This window comes from Salvelinus alpinus, chromosome 3 (assembly GCF_045679555.1).
Source record: "Salvelinus alpinus chromosome 3, SLU_Salpinus.1, whole genome shotgun sequence".
Lineage (NCBI taxonomy): Eukaryota > Metazoa > Chordata > Actinopteri > Salmoniformes > Salmonidae > Salvelinus > Salvelinus alpinus.
The window spans coordinates 79,169,509-79,194,304 of record NC_092088.1 but is presented as its reverse complement, the minus strand read 5'-3'; the positions used below and the strand labels follow the sequence as shown (position 1 = coordinate 79,194,304).

Here is a 24,796-nt window from a genome sequence, read left to right as displayed (position 1 = left end):
ACTGGTGTGCAAAAGAGCAGAAAAACAAAAACAAATATGGGTTTGGTTGGTTGGATGGGCTATTTACAGATGGGTTGTGTACAGCTGCAGCGATCGGTAAGCTGCTCTGACAGCTGACACTTAAAGTTAGTGAGGGAGATATAAGTCTCCAGTGGGACAACATTCCACAGGCCACAATCAACAGCCTGATCAACTCTATGGGAAGGAGATGTGTCGTGCTGCATGAGGCAATTGGTGGTCACACCAGATACTGACTGGTTTTCTGATTCACTCCCCTACCTTTTTTTTAAGGTAACTGTGACCAACAGATGCATATCTGTATTCCCAGTTGTGAAATCCATAGATTAGGGCTTAATTAATTAATTTCAATTGACTAATTTCCTTATATGAACTGTAGCTCAGTAAAATCTTAAAAATTGTTGCATGTTGTGTTTATATTTTTGTTCAGTGTAAAAGTAGCAGCTAGAGAGAGCCCTTTATATGGAATATAGAGCAATTTGGGATGCAAGAAAGGGAGACATGCCCCTGTGCCATTACTGACCTCCATTAGGCTATGAGGTTAATCCCATGCTGCTCGGATTCCCCTCACCATGTTTACTTGGTTCTATGGTATTTGGTAATATAATTACATAACTGATTCATTAATAACATACCTGATTCATTAATTACATAACTGATTCATAGGAGCTCTGTGTTTGGGGTTGTTGTTTAACACCTTACATGCACACAGACAGAGATAACAGTATTGTAATTTAAATGCTTTTTACCCACATAACCTAACTCAGAACAGGAAAATCATGTTATCAACGATTCCAAAGAAAATAAGGAATATACACACGAATGGACATATACCTCATGAAGTCAGTCAGAAGAGGCATTGAGAAGAGGCTCTTGTTTGTGAATCAAGCGCTGTATGCTGCGTCACATTGCCCAGGTAAACTACAGGAGACTGTTTATGGGGCGGAGTTGAGAGCGCGCGCGGGTCTCGGTCGATATAGACAGAGGCTTTCATTTCTTCACTAGAGGTTACAGCTGAGTTGACGACTCACACATACAAGAGCAATGAACGGTCCGGTCGACTCGGATTATCGGAGACGCATTTTGTGAATTTGAACACCTTTTCAGGTAAGCTATTTCAATTCAATTGCAAAATTGAGAATACTTGTTTTTGTCAGTCTATATTGACCTAATTGTCTTGTACTAGGCTACGTGCCACACATTTTACCCTATGTTCCACAACTAAACTAATGTGTAAAAATGTATAACTAGGCTACAATGGAAAGTAGCGTCAATTGCTGAAAGATATGTGTAAAATAGCATGCTGTTTTATTAAGGTAACGGCCGGGTTTAATTTTCTTATTTCTTTTTTTAAGTCTCGGAAATCAGAATACGAACCGTTACAATGTCACACACGGAGTTTGAGGTAGCTGGACGCGGCTTCCCAAGCCTTTCCGTCGAACTGAAAGATGACTGCTTATCTGGCCGGGTCCCGTCGATGACACGGAAGAACAACTTGGGTGCCAGGAGAAACTCTTATGGACTTCACAAAATTAACATGGACATCGACCCACAACTCTATGGTGGAGCGCTTTCAAATGCTCTTTCCGGGTCCGCGGAGAATATTTTAACTTTAACGGAGGCCAGAGTTGAGGACCACAAAACGGAGACTCCGTTGGCGTCTCCATCTCCGGTCTCCATCCCGGGCGCGAGCATCACCGTCAGCAAGTCCCCCTGTACCCAAGTCAAGGACCCGGTCACCCCTCTGGTGAACAACTGGAGCTCGATCCAGAGCCCCAACAGACAAGATGCCAGCTCGGACTCAGACAATGAGCTTGTTCAAAACAAACCACACGACGTGTTGTCACGCAGTCCGTATGAACGCAAATGGGAACAGGAGGAGAGGGAGGACATTGAGACCAAAGCTGTGGCCACCTCACCTGATGGAAGATACCTGAAATTCAACATTGAGATTGGGAGGGGTTCGTTTAAGACCGTTTATAAAGGACTGGACACAGAGACTACTGTGGAAGTGGCATGGTGCGAGCTGCAGGTGAGTGACAGACATCATTTTACATTATTGTCATGAAACAATGGTGATCATGATGTCATCAGACCTTTTTTCTCGTGCTGAATTGCTAATATGATAGACATCCTTAATTTAAATCTATTGGCACCATAGAAGTTATTCTTATTTATTTTTGTGCATGTGATGTAGTTCATGGGGATAATTAGCCTGATGCTTGGTGACACTGCTATGACACTACCAACTGCCAGTAGTAGGTTATGTAGTGACAGTGGACCAGGTGGGACATAGACACCTCAGAGTCCTAGGCCTATACTTTTCTCCTTCACCTTAGAATAGGCCTAATTCATAGGCCTACACTCTCAGTACAAAACCTCAACAACCTCATGGGTCTCCCTGTGGTGAAAGTTCCAGAGCAATCTGTGACATTGGTTGGTAATCCATATTCTCTGTGACATTGAGCTGGCTCCTGTGGCTCTTGCATGCCAGGATGTCAACCTGTCAACGGACTGCTGCTCCAACTGAGCCAGTCTGCCTGGCCGGCCAGCCTGCCTGCCATGATCCCCTCTAAGCTGTGTTTTCAGTACCAATCAGTAACACCAGCTCCCTGCCTGTCTCTCTCAGCCTTGCTCACATGTAAACTAGGAACTGCCAAAGTCGCAGATGATTTTAATTCTTCCCTCACTCAACTACAAATCCTCAATCCCATAAGAGACACCTATTGACTGACTGTGCTATTAGATTATTCACTCACTGTTATTGTCACGTTCCTGACCTTATTTCCTTTATTTTGTCTTTGTTTAGTATGGTCAGGACGTGAGCTGGGTGGGCATTCTATGTTATGTGTTTCTATGTTTAGGTTCATTGTTAATTAGCCTGATATGGTTCTCAATCAGGGGCAGGTGTTTTACGTTTCCTCTGATTGAGAACCATATTAAGGTAGGCTGTTCACACCGTTTGTTTGTGGGTGATTGTCTTCCGTGTCAGTGTTTGTACCACACGGGACTGTTTCGTTTGTCTAGTCTGTTCCTGCGTTCTTCGTTTTATGTAAGTTCTCATGTTCAGGTCGGTCTACGTCGTTTTTGTTATTTTGTAATTTATTCAAGTGTACTTCGTGTTTCGTCTTGTCTAATAAATTCATCATGTATTCATCACCCGCTGCATTTTGGTCCGATCCTTGCTCCTCCTCGTCCGAGGAGGAGAACGACTTAGACGCCTGTTACAGTTATGTATGAATCATTTGTATTGAGGGTTCTTTTATGGTGTCTGTCTGAACCACTCCCCACACGCTCATTCAATGGCTAGCTTTAGCAAGTTTGAGAAACATTTGGTTGATTCATTGGTCAAATGAACCAGTTATCTACCTTTGAAAATACATGATCTAACTAGGGATAGCTAACACAATGTCACAAAGTATGACGCACTAGCCAGTTAACTTTCATTCTGAAATAACTTAATGTTTCCGAATTAGTCAGATATTAGTTTAGATCATCTTGAAATTGTCATGGGGAGCATGCTGTTTTAGTACACACAACATGTCGCCCTATCACCTACAGTAGAACCTGATGAACATGGGGGGAAGCAATAAAATTGGCCAGCCACAGTTATGCTTTTTTGTCCTACCAGATCCCCGATGAGAAGGTTCTAGCTAGTGTATCTCTCTTTCCTTCAACTCTTGTTGGATGTAGATGTCCGGTTTATCAGGTCCCAGGCTCCCATGACTGTTATTTACAAGTTAATTACAATTAGCTTTAGCACCACCTGATAGAGCAGATCTAGTCTCGCTTCCAGAAGTAAGTCGTCTGGCGCGAGAGACTGGGAGGGAGACTAGAGCAGATACAGAAGTTCTGACTGAACGCACATTTAAGTGGCCCAGGATGGTCCATTTACTTTGTGCTGTTATAATATATGCTATGAAATCCTGCGATTTCATTGGGGCAGTTCTTCCTCATAGCAAATAGCTGGGAAAACCTGGTTTCATAGACTAGACATAACAAAGTAATTGTAAATCTGGGACACTCAAATTAGTATGATATGTTACGTTTGGTATGGTTACGTAAGACAGATGGTTACTTAAGTCAAAAACAAAAGTAGGGTGGTTGGTTGGTCGAGGTGGGTGGGTGTACAACGTGAATGTCTAGCAACTCAAAGGTTGCGAGTTTGAATCTCATCACGGACAGCATTTGAGCTAATTAGCAACTTTTCAACTTTTTAGCTACTTTGCAATGACTTAGCATTCTAGCTAACTCTTCCCCCAACCCTAACCTTAATCCTTTTAGCTAACACTTCCCCTACCTCTCACCATCATCGCTAGCCTAGAAAACGATAGCCAGCTAACTAACGTTAGCCAACTAGCTAGAATTCGTAACATTTCATACATTCAGCGAATTTGTAACATATTGTACGTTTTTCAATTTAAACTTATAATACAAATTGTAATTCGTAACGTATCATACGAAATGGGTGATAGACATCCACAGATTAATACATACCATTTGAAACGTAACATATTATACTAAATGGAGTGTCTTAGATTTACATACAGTATAATACGAAATGCTCTGAGACTAGGTTGAAAACAATCCAAGCAATGTTAGCACGCCTATGTGCCTGCGGAGCTGCTGCTGGCAGAATCACTGAGGGGCAGAGTAGTAAGTAACTGAACAGCTTGTTTTGAACAATATATTTTTGAAACAGGAAAAGGTACACAGTACACTTTTATGAGCATTTAAAATATAATCCGTGAATTATATAATATACTATATCTTTTTTTTATCTAACTTTTTTTTACCAATCCAAGTGTGACGCCTCCCCTAACCCTTACCGTGCCGTATGTTGAGCGGAGGTGGGTCAGGGAAGACTTCTTATAGGGAGAAGTTGTGATGAATGTTCCTTTATTTTACATTGAGAGATAGAGAAGGGCTGCCGCGTCATCTTGGGACCACTCCCATGTATTGTGGTAAATCAAATCTTTGAAAACATTGTTTGTATAGAAATGCCAAGTGTTGTTTCTGTTTGAAACACATCCCATAAAAATAGATCTCCCACTGAGGGTGGTGGCTACTGAGCAACAGAGGCCCAGGCCTGGACAGCAGCAGCCAGGACACAGTTGGATCTCCTTCAAGGAGCTGAGAGACAAGGTGTGTGTATCCCAAATGGCACCCTATTCCCTATTTAGTCCACTATAAAGGGAAAAAGGTGGCATTTGGGATGTAGACAAGGGAATTTGACCTGATTCTTATTCCCCTTTCTTCACCGACATCTCTCAGAATATAGTTTAGTTTGGTTTAGAGGCCAGTTGGTTACCTGCCTTACTCTGGCTAGCTGCCATGTTCAGTTGTTCATGGTGGTTTGGTTTCTCCTCTCTCTCTCTCTCTCTCTCTCTCTATAGGACAAGGAGGCTTTAGCTGGGTTAAGGCCCCTAATCACCTCTAATGAGCTTTAAGGTGGCCGTTGTTGGTGTAGTTACCACTACATTATTCTGTTCTGGATGACTGTGTGATAACGCTCTCGGTAGCCGATGTGAGCAAGACCTTTAAACAGGTCAACATTCACAAAGGTGCGGGGCCAGATGGATTACCAGGACATGTACTCAAAGCATGCACAGACCAACTGGCAAGTGTCTTTACTGACATTTTCAACCTCTCCCTGACTGAGTCTGTAATACCTACATGTTTCAAGCAGACCACCATGGTCCCTGTGCCCAAGGAAGCGAAGGTAACCCGCCTAAATGATTACCGCCCCATAGCACTCACGTTGGTAGCCATGAAGTGCTTTGAAAGGCTGGTCATGGCTCACATCAACAGCATCCTCCCGGATACCCTAGACCTACTCCAATTCGCATACCGCCCCAACAGATCCACAGATGACGCAATCTCAATCGCACTTCACACTGCCCTTTCCCACCTGGACAAAAGGAACACCAATGTGAGAATTCTGTTCATTGGCTACAGCTCAGCGTTCAACACCATAGTGCCAACGAAGCTCATCACTAAGCTACGGACCCTGGGACTAAACACATCCCTCTGCAACTGGATCCTAGACTTCAACACTGGGGCCCCTGATCCTCAACACTGGGGACACTCAGGGGTGTGTACTTAGTCCCCTCCAGTACTCCCTGTTCACCCACCACTGCGTGGCCAAACACGACTCCAACACCATCATCAAGTTTGCTGATGACACAACAGTGGTAGGCCTGATCACTGACAACGATGAGACAGCCTATAGGGAGGACGTCAGAGACCTGGCAGTGTGGTGCCTGTACAACAACCTCTCCCTCAATGTGAGCAAGACAAAGGAGCTGATCGTGGACTACAACAAAAGGCGGGCCGGACAGGGGCTGTAGTGGAGCGGGTCGAGAGTTTCAATTTCCTTGGTGTCCACATCACCAACAATCTGTCATGGTCCAAACACACCAAGACAGTCGCGAAGAGGGCACAACAAAACCTTTTCCCCCTCAGGAGACTGAAAAGATTTGGCATGGGTCCCCAGATCCTCAAAAAGTTCTACAGCTGCACCATCGAGAGCATCCTGACCGGTTGCATCAAATCAAATCAAGTTTATTTTATATAGCCCTTCGTACATCAGCTAATATCTCGAAGTGCTGTACAGAAACCCAGCCTAAAACCCCAAACAGCAAGCAATGCAGGTGTAGAAGCACGGTGGCTAGGAAAAACTCCCTAGAAAGGCCAAGACCTAGGAAGAAACCTAGAGAGGAACCAGGCTATGAGGGGTGGCCAGTCCTCTTCTGGCTGTGCCGGGTGGAGATTATAACAGAACATGGCCAAGATGTTCAAAATGTTCATAAATGACAAGCATGGTCAAATAATAATCAGGAATAAATGTCAGTTGGCTTTTCATAGCCGATCATTAAGAGTTGAAAACAGCAGGTCTGGGACAGGTAGGGGTTCCATAACCGCAGGCAGAACAGTTGAAACTGGAACAGCAGCAAGGCCAGGTGGACTGGGGACAGCAAGGAGTCATCATGCCCGGTAGTCCTGACGTATGGTCCTAGGGCTCAGGTCCTCCGAGAGAGAGAAAGAAAGAGAGAAGGAGAGAATTAGAGAGCATACTTAATTTCACACAGGACACTGGATAAGACAGGAGAAGTACTCCAGATATAACCAACTGACCCTAGCCCCTCGACACAAACTACTGCAGCATAAGTACTGGAGGCTGAGACAGGAGGGGTCAGGAGACACTGTGGCCCCATCCGATGATACCCCCGGACAGGGCCAAACAGGAAGGATATAACCCCACCCACTTTGCCAAAGCACAGCCCCCGCTGTGCTTCAACCACCAACTTACAATCCTGAGACAAGGCCGAGTATAGCCCACAAAGATCTCCACCACAGCACAAACCAAGGGGGTCGCCAACCCAGACAGGAAGATCACGTCAGTAACTCAACCCACTCAAGTGACGCACCCCTCCTAGGGACAGCATGAAAGAGCACCAGTAAGCCAGTGACTCAGCCCCTGTAATAGGGTTAGAGGCAGAGAATCCCAGTGGAGAGAGGGGAACCGGCCAGGCAGAGACAGCAAGGGCGGTTCGTTGCTCCAGAGCCTTTCCGTTCACCTTCACACTCCTGGGCCAGACTACACTCAATCATATGACCTACTGAAGAGATACGTCTTCAGTAAAGACTTAAAGGTTGAGACCGAGTCTGCGTCTCTCACATGGATAGGCAGACCATTCCATAAAAATGGAGATCTATAGGAGAAACCCCTGCCTCCAGCTGTTTGCTTAGAAATTCTAGGGACAATTAGGAGGCCTGCGTCTTGTGACCGTAGCGTACGTGTAGGTATGTACGGCAGGACCAACTCGGAAAGATAGGTAGGAGCAAGCCCATGTAACGCTTTATAGGTTAACAGTAAAACCTTGAAATCAGCCCTTGCCTTAACAGGAAGCCAGTGTAGGGAAGCTAGCACTGGAGTAATATGATCACATTTCTTGGTTCTAGTCAGGATTCTAGCAGCCGTATTTAGCACTAACTGAAGTTTATTTAGTGCTTTATCCGGGTAGCCGGAAAGTAGAGCATTGCAGTAGTCTAACCTAGAAGTAACAAATGCATGGATTAATTTTTCTGCATCATTTTTGGACAGAAAATATCTGATTTTTGCAATGTTACGTATATGGAAAAAAGCTCTCCTTGAAACAGTCTTGATATGTTCGTCAAAAGAGAGATCAGGGTCAAGAGTAACGCCGAGGTCCTTCACAGTTTTATTTGAGACGACTTTACAACCATCAAGATGAATTGTCAGATTTAACAGAAGATCTCTTTGTTTCTTGGGACCTAGAACAAGCATCTCTGTTTTGTCAGAGTTTAAAAGTAGAACGTTTTCAGCCATCCACTTCCTTATGTCTGAAACACAGGCTTCTAGCGAGGGCAATTTTGGGGCTTCACCATGTTTCATTGAAATGTACAGCTGTGTGTCATCCGCATAGCAGTGAAAGTTAACATTATATTTTCGAATAACATCCCCAAGAGGTAAAATATATAGTGAAAACAATAGTGGTCCTAAAACGGAACCTTGAGGAACACCGAAATGTACAGTTGATTTGTCAGAGGACAAACCATTCACAGAGACAAACTGATATCTTTCCGACAGATAAGATCTAAACCAGGCCAGAACTTGTCCGTGTAGACCAATTTGGGTTTCCAGTCTCTCCAAAAGAATGTGGTGATCGATGGTGTCAAACGCAGCACTAAGGTCTAGTAGCACGAGGACAGATGCAGAGCCTCGGTCTGACGCCATTAAAAGGTCATTTACCACCTTCACAAGTGCAGTCTCAGTGCTATGATGGGGTCTAAAACCAGACTGAAGCATTTCGTATACATTGTTTGTCTTCAGGAAGGCAGTGAGTTGCTGCGCAACAGCTTTTTCTAAAATTTTTGAGAGGAATGGAAGATTCGATATAGGCCGATAGTTTTTTATATTTTCTGGGTCAAGGCTTGGCTTTTTCAAGAGAGGCTTTATTACTGCCACTTTTAGTGAGTTTGGTACACATCCGGTGGATAGAGAGCCGTTTATTATGTTCAACATAGAAGGGCCAAGCACAGGAAGCAGCTCTTTCAGTAGTTTAGTTGGAATAGGATCCAGTATGCAGCTTGAAGGTTTAGAGGCCATGATTATTTTCATCATTGTGTCAAGAGATATAGTACTAAAACACGTAAGTATCTCTCCCGATCCCAGGCCCTGGCAGAGCTGTGCAGATCCAGGACAGCTAAGCCCTGGAGGAATACGCAGATTTAAAGAGGAGTCCGTAATTTGCTTTCTAATGATCATGATCTTTTCCTCAAAGAAGTTCATGAATGTATTACTGCTGAAGTGAAAGCCATCCTCTCTTGGGGAATGCTGCTTTTTAGTTAGCTTTGCAACAGTATCAAAAAGACATTTTGGATTGTTCTTATTTTCCTCAATTAAGTTGGAAAAGTAGGATGATCGAGCAGCAGTGAGGGCTCTTCGATACTACACGGTACTGTCTTTCCAAGCTAGTCGGAAGACTTCCAGTTTGGTGTGGCGCCATTTCCGTTCCAATTTTCTGGAAGCTTGCTTCAGAGCTCGGGTATTTTCTGTATACCAGGGAGCTAGTTTCTTATGACAAATGTTTTTCGTTTTTAGGGGTGCAACTGCATCTAGGGTATTACGCAAGGTTAAATTGAGTTCCTCAGTTAGGTGGTTAACTGATTTTTGTCCTCTGACGTCCTTGGGTAGGCAGAAGGAGTCTGGAAGGGCATCAAGGAATTTTTGTGTTGTCTGAGAATTTATAGCACGACTTTTGATGCTCCTTGGTTGGGGTCTGAGCAGATTATTTGTTGCGATTGCAAACGTAATAAAATGGTGGTCCGATAGTCCAGGATTATGAGGAAAAACATTAAGATCTACAACATTTATTCCATGGGACAAAACTAGGTCCAGAGTATGCCTGTGGCAGTGAGTAGGTCCAGAGACATGTTGGACAAAACCCACTGAGTCGATGATGGCTCCGAAAGCCTTTTGGAGTGGGTCTGTGGACTTTTCCATATGAATATTAAAATCACCAAAAATTTGAATATTATCTGCTATGACTACAAGGTCCGATAGGAATTCAGGGAACTCAGAGAGGAACGCTGTATATGGCCCAGGAGGCCTGTAAACAGTAGCTATAAAAAGTGATTGAGTAGGCTGCATAGATTTCATGACTAGAAGCTCAAAAGACGAAAACGTCATTTTTTTTTTTTTTGTAAATTGAAATTTGCTATCGTAAATGTTAGCAACACCTCCGCCTTTGCGGGATGCACGGGGGATATGGTCACTAGTGTAACCAGGATGTGAGGCCTCATTTAACACAGTAAATTCATCAGGCTTAAGCCATGTTTCAGTCAGGTCAATCACATCAAGATTATGATCAGTGATTAGTTCATTGACTATAACTGCCTTTGAAGTGAGGGATCTAACATTAAGTAACCCTATTTTGAGATGTGAGGCATCACGATCTCTTTCAATAATGGCAGGAATGGAGGAGGTCTTTATCCTAATGAGATTGCTAAGGCGAACACCGCCATGTTTAGTTTTGCCCAACCTAGGTCGAGGCACAGACACAGTCTCAATGGGGATGGCTGAGCTGACTACACTGACTATGCTAGTGGCAGACTCCACTAAGCTGGCAGGTTGGCTAACAGCCTGCTGCCTGGCCTGCACCCTATTTCATTGTGGAGCTAGAGGAGTTAGAGCCCTGTCTATGTTGGTAGATAAGATGAGAGCACCCCTCCAGCTAGGATGGAGTCCGTCACTCCTCAGCAGGTCAGGCTTGGTCCTGTTTGTGGGTGAGTCTCAGAAAGAGGGCCAATTATCTACAAATTCTATCTTTTGGGAGGGGCAGAAAACAGTTTTCAACCAGCGATTGAGTTGTGAGACTGCTGTAGAGCTCGTCACTCCCCCTAACTGGGAGGGGAACAGAGACAATTACTCGATGCCGACACATCTTTCCAGCTGATTTACACGCTGAAGCTATGTTGTGCTTGGTGACCTCTGACTGTTTCATCCTAACATCGTTGGTGCCGACGTGGATAACAATATCTCTATACTCTCTACACTCGCCAGTTTTAGCTTTAGCCACCACCATCTTCAGATTAGCCTTAACGTCGGTAGCCCTGCCCCCTGGTAAACAGTGTATGATCGCTGGGTGATTCGTTTTAAGTCTAATACTGCGGGCAATGGAGTCGCCAATGACTAGGGTTTTCAATTTGTCAGAGCTAATGGTGGGAGCCTTCGGCGTCTCAGACCCCGTAACGGGAGGAGTAGAGACAAGAGAAGACTCGGCCTCAGACTCCGACTCGCTACTTAATGGGGAAAACCGGTTGAAAGTTTCTGTCGGCTGAATGAGCGACACCAGTTGAGCATTCCTACAGCATTTCCCTCCAGAAGCCATGAGAAAGTTGTCCGGCTGTGGGGACTGTGCGGGGGGGTTTATACTACTATCTGTACTTACTGGTGGCACAGACGCTGTTTCATCCTTTCCTACACTGAAATTACCCTTGCCTAATGATTGCGTCTGAAGCTGGGCTTGCAGCACAGCTATCCTCGCCGTAAGGCGATCGTTGTCCTGTATATTATGAGTACAGCGACTGAAATTAGAAGACATCATGTTAATGTTACTACTTAGCTTCGGCTGTTGAAAGTGCTGACGAACCATGTCCAGATAAAGCGTCCGGAGTGAAAAAGTTGAATGAGGGAAAAAAGTTGTGATGGAAAAACTAAAAATATAAACGGTAATTAAAAAGTAAAAAGAAAAAAAAAACGTAAAGTTGTCAGCTAGCAAAGTAAGGTTGGCAACAAAACGCACAGCATCAAAACGCACAGCAACACGTCTACAAATTCAAGAGGAAGTGACGATAAACCTTAGAAGAATAAACCTCTTCACCGCCTGGTATGGCAACTGCTCGGCATCTGACCGTAAGGCGCTACAGAGGGTAGTGTGTACGGCCCAGTACATCACTGGGGCCAAGCTTCCTGCAATCCAGGACCTATATAATAGGCATTGTCAGAGGAAAGCCCAAAAAACTGTCTGAGGCTCCAGTCACACAGGTCAGGGACTGTTTTCTCTGCTACCACATGACATGTGGTACCGGAGCACCAAGTCTAGGACCAAAAGGCTCCTTAACAGCTTCTACCCCCAAGCCATTAGACTGCTGAACAATTAATCAAATGGCTACCGGACTATTACGGACTATTACATTGACCCCCCCCCCCCCCTCCATTTGTTTTGTACACTGCTGCTACTCGCTGTTTGTTATTTATGCATAGTCACTTCACCCCTACCTACATGTACAAATGACCTCTAACCTGTACCCCCGCACACTGATCTGGTACCGGTACCCCCTGTATATGGCCTCGTTATTGTTACATTATTGTGTTACGTTTGATAATTTTTTACTTTAGTTTATTTGGTAAATATTTTCTTTACTCTTGAACTGCACTGTTTGTTAGGGGCTTGTAAGTAAGCATTTTACGGGAAAGTCTACATTGTTGCATGTGAAAAAGTTTGATTTTGATTAGATTATTCTGACCTCAGGGGGAAGCTGCTTTAATTGCTCCGCCTTTTAGTACTGCTTTGGTTTTATCAATATCTTTGTCGCACCTGGACTACTGTTCAGTCGTGTGGTCACGTACCACAAAGAAGGACCTCGCTCCTGGACTACTGTTCAGCCCTCTGCACGACGCCTCGAATCCAGGATGGAACGAACGGAGTACGCCGTGGCCCCCTCGATGTCCAGAGGGGGCGGAGGGACCTCCCGCACCTCAGATTGCTGGAGCGGACCAGCCACCACCGGCCTGAGGAGAGACACATGAGAAGCTGTAATCTGTAACACACCTCGTTCACCCTCCTCAGGACTTTGAATGGCCCCACAAACAGCGGACCCAGCTTCCGGCAGGGCAGGTGGAGGGGCAGGTTTCGGGTCGAGAGCCAGACACGGGTCTCACTGCGGTGACGGTCCGCGCTGTTCATCTGGCGAAGCGCAGCGTGCTGGAAGTGAACATGGGCAGCCTCCCATGTCTCGTCTGCGCGCCTGAACCAGTCGTCAACCGCAGGAGCCTCGGCCTGACCCTGATGCCATGGTGCCAGAACCGGCTGGTACCCCAATACGCACTGAAAGGGGGAGAGGTTTGTGGAGTGGCGAAGCGAGTTCTGTGCCATCTTGGCCCAGAGCACGAGCGCCGGCCACTCCCCTGGCCGGTCCTAGCAATAGGACCGCAGAAACCTGCCCACATCCTGGTTGACTCTCTCTACCTGCCCGTTACTCTCGGGGTGAAAACCCAAGGTAAGGCTGATCGAGACCCCCAGACGTTCCATGAACGCCTTCCAGACCCTCGAAGTGAACTGGGGACCCCGATCAGACACTACAGTGGGGAGAACAAGTATTTGATACACTGCCGATTTTGCAGGTTTTCCTACTTACAAAGCGTGTAGAGGTCTGTAATTTTTATCATAGGTACACTTCAACTATGAGAGACGGAATCTAAAACAAAAATCCAGAAAATCACATTGTATGATTTTTAAGTAATTAATTTGCATTTTATTGCATGACATAAGTATTTGATACATCAGAAAAGCAGAACTTAATATTTGGTACAGAAACCTTTGTTTGCAATTACAGAGATCATACGTTTCCTGTAGTTCTTGACTAGGTTTGCACACACTGCAGCAGGGATTTTGGCCCACTCCTCCCTACAGATCTTCTCCAGATCCTTCAGGTTTCGGGGCTGTCGCTGGGCAATACGGAGTTTCAGCTCCCTCCAAAGATTTTCTATTGGGTTCAGGTCTGGAGACTGGCTAGGCCACTCCAGGACCTTGAGATGCTTCTTACGGAGCCACTCCTTAGTTGCCATGGCTGTGTGCTTCGTGTCGTTGTCATGCTGGAAGACCCAGCCACGACCCATCTTCAATGCTCTTACTGAGGGAAGGAGGTTTTTGGCCAAGATCTCGCGATACATGGCCCCATCCATCCTCCCCTCAATACGGTGCAGTCGTCCTGTCCCCTTTGCAGAAAAGCATCCCCAAAGAATGATGTTTCCACCTCCATGCTTCACGGTTGGGATGGTGTTCTTGGGGTTGTACTCATACTTCTTCTTCCTCCAAACACGGCGAGTGGAGTTTAGACCAAAAAGCTATATTTTTTGTCTCATCAGACCACATGACCTTCTCCCATTCCTCCTCTGGATCATCCAGATGGTCATTGGCAAACTTCAGACAGGCCTGGACATGCACTGGCTTAAGCAGGGGGACCTTGCGTGCGCTGCAGGATTTTAATCCATGACGGCGTAGTGTGTTACTAATGGTTTTCTTTGAGACTGTGGTCCCAGCTCTCTTCAGGTCATTTACCAGGTCCTGCCGTGTAGTTCTGGGCTGATCCCTCACCTTCCTCATGATCATTGATGCCCCACGAGGTGAAATCTTGCATGGAGCCCCAGACCGAGGGTGATTGACCGTCATCTTGAACTTCTTCCATTTTCTAATAATTGCGCCAACAGTTGTTTCCTTCTCACCAAGCTGCTTGCCTATTGTCCTGTAGCCCATCCCAGCCTTGTGCAGGTCTACAATTTTATCCCTGATGTCCTTACACAGCTCTCTGGTCTTGGCCATTGTGGAGAGGTTGGAATCTGTTTGATTGAGTGTGTGGACAGGTGTCTTTTATACAGGTAACGAGTTCAAACAGGTGCAGTTAATACAGGTAATGAGTGGAGAACAGGAGGGCTTCTTAAAGAAAAACTAACAGGTCTGTGAGAGCCGGAATTCTTACTGGTTGGTAGGTGATCAAATACTTATGTCATGCAATAAAATGCAAATTAATTATTTAAAAATCATACAATGTGATTTTCTGGATTTTTGTTTTAGATTCCGTCTCTCACAGTTGAAGTGTACCTATGATAAAAATTACAGACCTCTACATGCTTTGTAAGTAGGAAAACCTGCAAAATCGGCAGTGTATCAAATACTTGTTCTCCCCACTGTATATCCTCAGGCACCCCGTAGTGCCGGAAGACGTAAGTAAACATGCCTTCCGCAGTCTGTAGGGCCATAGGAAGGCCGGGCAGAGGGAGGAGACGGCAGGACTTAGAGAAACGATCCACAACGACCAAGATAGTAGTGTTTCCCTGTGAAAGAGGTAGATCGGTTAAAAAATCCACAGATAGGTGTGACCAAGGTCGTTGTGGAACGGGTAAGGGATGTAGCTTACCTCTGGGCAGGTGTCTCGGAGCCTTACACTGGGCACACACTGAGCAGGAGGAAACATAAACCCTCACGTCCTTAGCCAAGGTGGGCCACCAGTACTTCCCAGTCAGACAGCGCACCGTCCGGCCGATCCCCGGATGACCAGAGGAGGGTGATGTGTGGGCCCAATAGATCAACTGGTCACGGACAGCAGACGGAACGTACATATGCCTGACAGGACACTGGAGGGGAGCAGGCTCTGTACGCAACGCCTGCTCTATGTCCGCGTCCAACTCCCACACGACCGGCGCTACCAGGCAAGAGGTCGGGAGTATGGGAGTCTGATCCATGGGCCGCTCCTCTGTGTCATACAGCCGGGATACTGCGTCTGCCTTCATATTCTGGAAACCTGGTCTGTAAGACAGGGTAGACACAAAACGGGTAAAGAACATGGCCCACCTTGCCTGACGAGGATTCAGTCTCCTCGCTGCCCGGATGTACTCCAGGTTGCGGTGGTCAGTCCAGATGAGAAAAGGGTGTTTAGCCCCATTCAAGCCAATGTCTCCACGCCTTCAATGCTTTAACCACAGCCAATAGCTCCCGGTCCCCCACATCATAGTTATACTTCGCTGGGCTGAGCTTCTTCGAGAAGAAAGCACAGGGGCGGAGTTTTGGTGTCGTACCCGAGCGCTGTGAGAGCACGGCTCCTATCCCAGCCTTGGACCTCCACTATGAATGCCAAAGAGGGATCCGGATGGGCCAGCACGGGAGCCGAAGTAAGCAGCTCTTAGCTGCCCAAAAGCCCTGTCCGCCTCAGCCGACCACTGCAACCGTACGGGACCCACCTTCAGCAGTGAGGTAATGGGAGCAGTCACCTGGCCAAAACCCCGGATAAATCTCCGGTAGTAATTGGCAAACCCTAAAAATCGCTGCACCTCCTTTACTGTGGTGGGAGTCGGCCAATTACGCATGTTTGCAATGCGGTCACTCTCCATCTCCACCCCTGATGTGGAAATGCGATACCCTAGGAAGGAGACGACCTGCTGAAAGAACAGGCATTTCTCGGCCTTGACGTACAGGTCATGCTCCGACAGTCGTCCAAGTACCTTGCGTACCAAAGACACATGCTCGGCGCGTGTAGCGGAGTATATCAGAATGTCATCGATATACACCACTACAACCTGCCCGTGCAGGTCCCTGAAAATCTCGTATACATAGGATTGGAAAACTGATGGAGCATTCATCAACCCGTACGGCATGACTAAGTACTCATAATGGCCTGAGGTGGTACTAAACGCTGTCTTCCACTCGTCCCCCTCCCGGATACGCACCAGGTTATACGCACTCCTGAGATCCAGTTTCGTGAAGAAGCGTGCCCCATGCATTGATTCAATCGCCATGGCGATAAGAGGTAGCGGGTAACTGTACCTCACTGTGATTTGATTTAGACCTCTATAATCAATGCACGGGCATAGATCTCCATCCTTCTTCTTCACAAAAAAGAAACTTGAGGAGGCGGGTGAAGTGGATGACCGAATGTACCCCTGACGCAGGTATTCAGAGACATATGTCTCCATAGCCACCGTCTCCGCTTGCGACAGGGGATACACGTGACTCCTGGGAAGCGCAGCGTCTACCAGGAGAGTTATCGCCAAATCGGCATATTCTGGGGGGATGCGCACGGTGGAAACCTGGTCTGGACTTTCCACCGTGGTAGCACCAACGGAAACCCCTACACACCTCCCCGAGCACTCTCGCGACCACCCCGTGAGAGCCCTCTGTTGCCAGGAGATAGTGGGGTTATGCTGAGCTAACCACGGAAGGCCTAGTACAATGGGAAACGCAGGAGAGTCAATGAGGAAGAGACTGATTTTCTCCTCATGACCCCCCTGCGTCACCATGCCCAATGAGATGGTGACTTCCCTGATTAGCCCGGACCCCAATGGTCGACTATCTAGAGTGTGAACCGGGAAAGGTCTAACTACAGGAATAATAGGGATCCCTAAACTAAGGGTTAACGCTCTGTCGATAAAATTCCCCGCTGCACCTGAATCGACGAGCGCCTTATGCTGGGAATGCGGGTAAAAATCAGGGAAACAAACAGGTACAAACAGGTGGTCAACAGAGGACTCTGGATGAGTGTGGTGCAGACTCACCTGAGGTGACGCCAGAGTGCTCTGCCTGTTGCCTCTACTCCCAGAGGAACCGACACGGCACCGACCAGCAGTGTGCCCTCTGCTGCCACAGATGGTGCACGTGATGGCTCCTCCTCTAGTCTCCCTACGCGCAGCCCCTCCCAACTCCATGGGCACCGGAGCGGGGGTGCTGGAAGATGGCACCGACAGAGCCCCCTCTGGACGTCCGCGGGTGACCAGCATGTTATTCAACCGGATGGACAAATTCACCAGTTGGTCGAAGGAGATGGTGGCATCCCTGCAGGCCAGCTCACGTCGGACGTCCTGCACCGATAGTGGTCGATGAGGGCCCTGTCGTTCCAGCCTGCTCCAGCGGCCAAGGTTCGGAATTCCAGGGCGAATTCCATGGCGATCCTCGTCCCCTGCCTCAAATGAAAGAGCAATTCCCCCGCCGCTCTACCTTCGGGTGGATGGTCAAAGACGGCCCGGAAGTGACGGGTGAACTCCCCGAAGTGGTCCAACGCCGCGTCTTCTTCTCCCCACACGGCGTTTGCCCACTCCAGAGCTCTCCCCGAGAGGCATGAGATGAGGGCGGACACTCTCTCCCTTTCCGAGGGAGCTGGGTGCACAGTGGCCAGGTAGAGGTCGAGTTGTAGCAGGAATCCCTGGCACTGTGCGGCCGTCCCATCATACTCCCTGGGAAGGGAGAGACGCATCCCACTGGAACTGGGTTCGGACGGGATGGGTAGAGGTAACCCCAGTTGCGCTGGTCGAGGCACTGGGGAGACTTCCTGTCTCTCCCAGCGGTCCATAGTCTGGACAACGTGATCCATCATGGTCCCAAGATGATGTAACATAGCAGAATGTTCCTGGACGCCCTCCTTGACTCCTCTAACCAGGGTTCCTGCTCCTGCTGACTCCATAGTTTGGTGTGTAATTCTGTCAAGGGTGTGTACGAGAGGCGAAGTCAGGTGCAGGAGAGCAGAGTGTAGTGAACGGCACACTTTAATTCCGTTCCACAAAATACAGCACATAAAAACAATAACGTGCCAAAAACACGGAACATGGCAAAAGTAAAGCTTCCGACAATAATCCACATCACAAACAAACAATTACACACAAAGACATGGAGGGGAAACAGAGGACTAAATACATGCAGTAATTATGGAATGAAAACCAGGTGTGTAATGGAACAAGACAAAACCAATGGAATATGAGAAATGGAGCGGCGATGGCTAGAAAGCCGGTGACGTCGATCGCCGAACGCCGCCCGAACAAGGAGAGGAGCCGACTTCGGTGGAAGTCGTGACAGTATTGTAGATATGTAGTGGTGTAATATTGTTATGTGGTAGTATTGTACATTTTGTATTGTAGATATGTAGTGGTGTAATATTGTTGTATTATACATGTTGTATTGTAGATATGTAGTGGTGTAATATTGTTGTATGGTGGTATTATACATTTTGTATTGTAGATATGTAGTGGTGTAATATTGTTGTATGGTGGTATTATACATGTTGTATTGTAGATATGTAGTGGTGTAATATTGTTGTATGGTGGTATTATACATGTTGTATTGTAGATATGTAGTGGTGTAATATTGTTGTATGGTGGTATTATACATTTTGTATTGTAGATATGTAGTGGTGTAATATTGTTGTATGATAGTATTATACATGTTGTATTGTAGATATGTAGTGGTGTAATATTGTTGTATGGTAGTATTATACATTTTGTATTGTAGATATGTAGTGGTGTAATATTGTTGTATGGTAGTATTATACATTTTGTATTGTAGATATGTAGTGGTGTAATATTGTTGTATGGTGGTATTATACATGTTGTATTGTAGATATGTAGTGGTGTAATATTGTTGTATGGTGGTATTATACATTTTGTATTGTAGATATGTAGTGGTGTAATATTGTTGTATGGTGGTATTATACATTTTCTAGTGGTGTAATAATGTTATATGATGTACTGTTTTATATTTTGTTTTATGTGTAATGTAAGTGTCTTAATGTGTTTGGTTCCAGCTGCTCCCTGTACAGTCGTTGATGGGGCTCTGAACTCTACAAATTCTTTGATTTCAACAAATAGCTGGAAGTAGGACAACAGGTAGCCTAGCGGTTAAGAGTGTTGGGCTAGGTTGGTGGTTTGAATCCCCGAGCTGGCTAGATGAACACGTCTGTCGATGTGCCCTTGAGCATGGCACTTAACCCTAATTGCTCCTGTCAGTCGCTCTGGATAAGAGTGTCTGCTAAATGACTAAAATGTAAATGAAACAGAGCACCTTTATTCCTTCAATGAGTAGGCCTGTGATGTTTCTGGTTTTGTGGTATAGTGAAGTATTAAAATAAATGCACCTATGTATGGTGATAATACTGTATGGTGGTAATACTGTATGGTGATAATACTGTATGATGATAATACTGTATGATGATAGTATCATATGGTGATAGTATAGAATAGTATAGTATGGTGATAGTATAGCATGGTGATAGTATAGTATGGTGATAATACTGTATGATGATAGTATCGTATGGTGATAGTGTCATATGGTGATAGTATAGCATGGTGATAGTATAGCATGGTGATAGTATAGCATGGTGATAGTATAGCATGGTGATAGTAAAGCTTGGTGATAGTACTGTATGATGATAGTATCGTATGGTGATGGTGTCATATGGTGATAGTATTGCATGGTGATAGTTTAGTATGGTGATAATACTGTATGATGATAGTATCGTTTGGTGATAGTGTCATATGGTGATAGTATAGCATGGTGATAGTATAGCATGGTGATAGTAAAGCTTGGTGATAGTACTGTATGATGATAGTATCGTATGGTGATGGTGTCATATGGTGATAGTATTGCATGGTGATAGTTTAGTATGGTGATAATACTGTATGATGATAGTGTCGAATGGTGATAGTATAGCATGGTGATAGTATAGTATGGTGATAGTATAGTATAGTATGGTGATAGTATGGTGATACTAGTGTATAAATCTGACTGACAAGTGCTGAACTGGAGGCACCATTCTAGAGGTCTTCACGGGTCCAAAAAGTAGAACCCGTTCCGAAATAGACCTGGGGCTTTCCCACCCGGACCCGATATGCATAAATATATAGTTTTGATATAGATACCCGTTCCGAACGGACCGAGGACAACGAGCCCCCTCCTTATAGACTTGGTCAGATCCAGACCTGGTCCGATCCGATCGTAGTGAGGGAAGCAGAAGAAAAGCCATTTTTTAAGCTACTTTATGAACCAGAGCTGATAAAGTGTGACAGGAGGGAAAGAGAGTTGCCGCTCTAGCAGGCGGGGGGCCATACTGTGAGGGAGTGACAAGGGGAGCAGGGAGGACGGATGGAGAGACGAGAGACAGCAGCTAACCAAGCCGACTCGCGCTATACTAGACTAATCGCTGCCATAGCTAGGTTATTTATCATCCAATATGATTACTTAGTGCCTGTCTTGACTGCATCAAACCAGCAAAAGCTAGTTGAGCTAGCTAATGTTAGCTAGCTAGGCTAATTGAGGCTACAGTGTAGCATGCGCTTTCTCATCCTACAGTTACAAATAACAACAACTCCATTCAGAATATTAAGTAGCAGCCTACCTGGTCGTTGTAAACTATCCTTCTCCTTTTAACTTTTAATTTCAGCATTTTAATTTCATATTCCATTGATTAGATATATCCTAACTTTTGCCACATGGAGGCTCTATGACTGTAGCCTATTGCCTCTTTGATGTCTTCTGATTGGCCAACAACAACAAGCGACACACGCCATGCTCCACTGTCATGAAAAGCAAGAGCAGCAGCATCAATTATAACATCTCTCTCTCTACTCCAGCAGTCTGTTAGGATCTGTACGGGCCCTCCCGGACAATTCAATTCAGTTCAAATTACACATACCCAAGACCTGTGACAATCAGATCCAACCCAGACCTGTGACATTGTTTAGAATTCTGGATGTTGTAATTCTGGACGTGCTTGGGTCCCAGATTGTCTCTCGGGTATTTGGGTACAGGTGGATACTTGAAGACCTCTACACCACAATACAGTTATGTATGTGTGTAAAGTAAAACAATTGTGAAGAAAAATAAATGTTGAAATCATTCATCTCTACCCTTCTTCCCCTAATCCAATCATTCAACAAATAGAGTGGATTTCAACATTATCAAGCATTTACTATCAGATACGAGAGTTATCCTCATGTAGCCTATGTGGTCAGGCATACTATATGTGTGTTTGTAACAGTGAAGCAGAAGGGAAGGGAGAGTGAGGGGGTACACTCACCACCCAGGCTGCGGTGGCCAACTGGAACCAGTAGTGGAGCAGTGAAATGGGCTCTGGAGGGAGTAGGATCTGGAAGCTTTGCTGTTTACATGTAAGATCTGCTTTTAGGTGCATGCTCACTTTATCAGTGCCAGATTAAACTAAAGTAGTTAAACCCTCATTTATACAATTATACACTTTTCATGATGAGTTGCATCATGGTTCAACATACAAATCATTCATTTCTACTATTGTTTTATATCATGCTACCGTAAACCATGGACTAGCCTGCGAATGTGTGTGTGTGTGTGTGTGTGTGTGTGTGTGTGTGTATCCGTTATCTCCGACAGAGGGGTTAATGTTCAGTGTCAAAACAGAGGCAGGGTTTCGGAGAGCCTCCTATTAATTTAGCTGCTGGAAACATCAACACTGTCTATCCTCTCAGAGCCCACAATATGACTGGGTCCATCTTATCTGCACCGGCCCCATATTCTATTGACTTACTGAGGAAAGTGGAGGGGGCCCACAATGGTGCAGTGTAGATGCCAACACGTCATGTTGATGTGGAGGGAGCCAGTGTAGATGCCAACACGTCATGATGATGTGGAGGGGGGCAGTGTAGATGCCAACACATCATGTTGATGTGGAGGGGGCCAGTGTAGATGCCAACACGTCATGTTGATGTGGAGGGGGCCAGTGTAGATGTCAACACATCATGTTGATGTGGAGGGGGCCAGTGTAGATGTCAACACATCATGTTGATGTGGAGGGGGCCAGTGTAGATGCCAACACGTCATGTTGATGTGGAGGGGGCCAGTGTAGATGTCAACACATCATGTTGATGTGGAGGGGGCCAGTGTAGATGTCAACACATCATGTTGATGTGGAGGGGGCCAGTGTAGATGCCAACACGTCATGATGATGTGGAGGGGGCCAGTGTAGATGCCAACACGTCATGATGTGGAGTGGGCCAGTGTAGATGCCAACACATCATGTTGATGTGGAGTGGGCCAGTGTAGATGCCAACACATCATGTTGATGTGGAGGGGGGCAGTGTAGATGCCAACACATCATGATGATGTGGAGGGGGCCAGTGTAGATGCCAACACATCATGATGATGTGGAGGGGGCCAGTGTAGATGCCAACACATCATGATGATGTGAAGGGGGCCAGTGTAGATGCCAATACGTCATGTTGATATGGAGGGGGCCAGTGTAGATGCCAACACGTCATGATGATGTGGAGGGGGCCAGTGTAGATGCCAACACATCATGTTGATGTGGAGGGGGGCAGTGTAGATGCCAACACGTTATGTTGATGTGGAGGGGGCCAGTGTAGATGCCAACACGCCATGTTGATGTGGAGGGGGCCAGTGTAGATGCCAACACGTCATGTTGATGTGGAGGGGGGCAGTGTAGATGCCAACACGTCATGATGATTTGAAGGGAGCCAGTGTAGATGCCAACACATCATGTTGATGTGGAGGGGGCAGTGTAGATGCCAACACATCATCATGATGATGTGGAGTGGGCCAGTGTAGATGCCAACACATCATGATGATGTGGAGTGGGCCAGTGTAGATGCCAACACATCATGATGATGTGGAGTGGGCCAGTGTAGATGCCAACACATCATGATGATGTGGAGTGGATCAGTGTAGATGTCAACACGTCATGATGATGTGGAGGGGGCAGTGTAGATGCCAACACATCATGATGATGTGGAGGGGGCCAGTGTAGATGTCAACACGTTATGTTGATGTGGAGTGGATCAGTGTAGATGCCAACACATCATGTTGATGTGGAGTGGGCCAGTGTAGATGCCAACACATCATGTTGATGTGGAGGGGCCAGTGTAGATGTCAACACGTTATGTTGATGTGGAGTGGATCAGTGTAGATGTCAACACGTCATGTTGATGTGGAGGGGCCAGTGTAGATGTCAACACGTCATGTTGATGTGGAGGGGCCAGTGTAGATGTCAACACGTTATGTTGATGTGGAGTGGATCAGTGTAGATGCCAACACATCGTGTTGATGTGGAGGGGGCAGTGTAGATGTCAACACATCATGTTGATGTGGAGGGGGCCAGTGTAGATGCCAACACGTCATGATGATGTGGAGTGGGCCAGTGTAGATGCCAACACATCATGTTGATGTGGAGTGGGCCAGTGTAGATGCCAACACATCATGATGATGTGAAGGGGGCCAGTGTAGATGCCAACACATCATGATGATGTGGATGTGGGCCAGTGTAGATGCCAACACATCATGATGATGTGGAGTGGAGTCAGTGTAGATGTCAACACATCATGATGATGTGGAGGGGGCCAGTGTAGATGCCAACACATCATGATGATGTGGAGTGGGCCAGTGTAGATGCCAACACATCATGATGATGTGGTGGGGGCCAGTGTAGATGCCAACACATCATGATGATGTGGAGGGGGCCAGTGTAGATGCCAACACATCATGATGATGTGGAGGGGGCCAGTGTAGATGTCAACACGTCATGTTGATGTGGAGTGGACCAGTGTAAATGTCAACACATCATTGTGATGTGAAGGTGGGCCAGTGTGGATGCTTCTCCAGCTCATTTACATCCCTATTCTAATCAATTTCTATGGTCGATGCCCCTCCTCTCCAGCTCATTTACATCCCTATTCTAATCCATTTCCATGGTCGATGCCCTTCCTCTTCAGTGCATTTACATCACTATTCTGATCCATTTCTATGGTCGATGCCCCTCCTCTCCAGCTCATTTACATCCCTATCCTAATTCATTTCTATTCCATTGAAAATAATATTTTTTCTAAAATCATTACAAAAAGTTTCCCTCAGTCATCATAATATGCCATTGTTCCGCTTCAGTTGATGAGAATGAGCGAATGGAGAGAACGTGTTGATGACTGTGGTGAGTGTTAGCTAAATGTTCTACCCCGTGTTGCTGCCTAGCCTCTCTCCTGGAGGTAGAACCTGGCTCTGACCAATGGGAGACCAGAGAGACCGCTCATAGAACACTCAGTGGAACATAACAGACCAAAATCATATTTCCCTCTGCCAGTAGTAATGATTGAGCTATTGTTCTTACTACTTTTATGCACATGACACATGCCATTATCATTACAGGAGACACTCTCTGTGTATTAATACTTCAG

The 24,796-nt window shown here is 46.0% G+C and overlaps 1 protein-coding gene across 1 annotated transcript in view; it reads left to right on the top strand.

Annotated features, from left to right (window-relative positions):
• Positions 1-1,011: 1,011 nt before the first annotated feature.
• LOC139571408 (serine/threonine-protein kinase WNK4-like) overlaps positions 1,012-24,796 on the top strand; it is a 114,081-nt gene continuing 90,296 nt past the window's right edge. Inside the window, exons 1-2 of the mRNA XM_071394251.1 lie at positions 1,012-1,125; positions 1,374-2,050. Coding sequence (XP_071250352.1) covers positions 1,403-2,050 — 648 coding nt within the window. The 5' untranslated portion in view covers positions 1,012-1,125; positions 1,374-1,402. The remainder of the gene's footprint in view (positions 1,126-1,373; positions 2,051-24,796) is intronic.